The 976-nt window shown below is 42.7% G+C and overlaps 1 protein-coding gene across 1 annotated transcript in view; it reads right to left on the reverse strand.

Moving 5' to 3' along the window:
- Positions 1 to 186: 186 nt before the first annotated feature.
- Positions 187 to 976, reverse strand: part of CCDC190 (coiled-coil domain containing 190) — a 12,209-nt gene continuing 11,419 nt past the window's right edge. Inside the window, exon 2 of the mRNA XM_004385781.1 lies at positions 187 to 758. Coding sequence (XP_004385838.1) covers positions 187 to 758 — 572 coding nt within the window. The remainder of the gene's footprint in view (positions 759 to 976) is intronic.

Here is a 976-nt window from a genome sequence, read left to right on the forward strand (position 1 = left end):
CCCCTCAGTTTTCATATACATGTTTCATTCAGTGATATAAAAGGAAAAAAAAGCAACCTGGAGGTTTAAAATAAAATTCTGTCATACATTTCTTTTTTTTTTTTTTAATAATGCCGACTACCATTATTAGAGGAACACATTTCCTTAGTAATTATGAATACGCTACTGCCAGGCTGTATTAGATGGTTAGAGAGGAAGTGACAGGTGGTCAGCCTGTTCTGACACCTTTTCTTCCTTGCACAGTAAGGATTTCTCATGCCCAAATGTCTCCCCAGTGCTAAGTAACCTCTCAGACTCAGGGTGAACCCTGTGCCGGAGGTAGTGGGCCTTTCTGGCCTTTGCAAACAACTCTAAGTAGGTTGACTTCATGGCCTCCCCTTTCATATTTCCTGTAGAGGTACATTCCATGGAATTTGGGGGGATGTCTTTCCAAGTGTCCTGGTCTGACTGTAGGTTGGCATCTGTTGATCTGATTTCATCAGCGAGGCTGGAGCCAGGCCATTGGTCTAGGGTGATGGTGGAAATTTCTTGATCTTGTCCTAGGATGGAGATGCGCTTGCTGGAGTCTATGCCCTTAGGTAGGTTTATAGAATCTTTGCCTTGGGCTTGTGGCTTTTCCTCAGTGAAGTGAGTAGATCTGTAATGTTGAGATAGTGACTGCTTATTCCTTCTCATGGGATCTTTGAGGCCAATGTGATGGAGAAGAGCCCTCTGAGACTTGGTTTTATATATTTCTTTGGGCATATTGGTTGCCAATGCTCTGGGAAAGGAGATAAAAAGAAGAAAGATCTTTGAAAACCAACAGAGGGGCTCATATTTAGATCTTTCAAGTTATTAGACTATGAATCCCTTCAGTGTGGTATCAACCAAGATAATAAAGTGGGTGAGAATGGAGTGGAAGGTGAGAATGAGTGGCAAGGATGTGGGGGGATGTCTCTTTGCTTAAGATGGAGAAGGTAGCATTTTCTCAGGGAGA

This window comes from Trichechus manatus, unplaced genomic scaffold (genome assembly GCF_000243295.1).
Source record: "Trichechus manatus latirostris isolate Lorelei unplaced genomic scaffold, TriManLat1.0 scaffold00145, whole genome shotgun sequence".
NCBI lineage: Eukaryota > Metazoa > Chordata > Mammalia > Sirenia > Trichechidae > Trichechus > Trichechus manatus.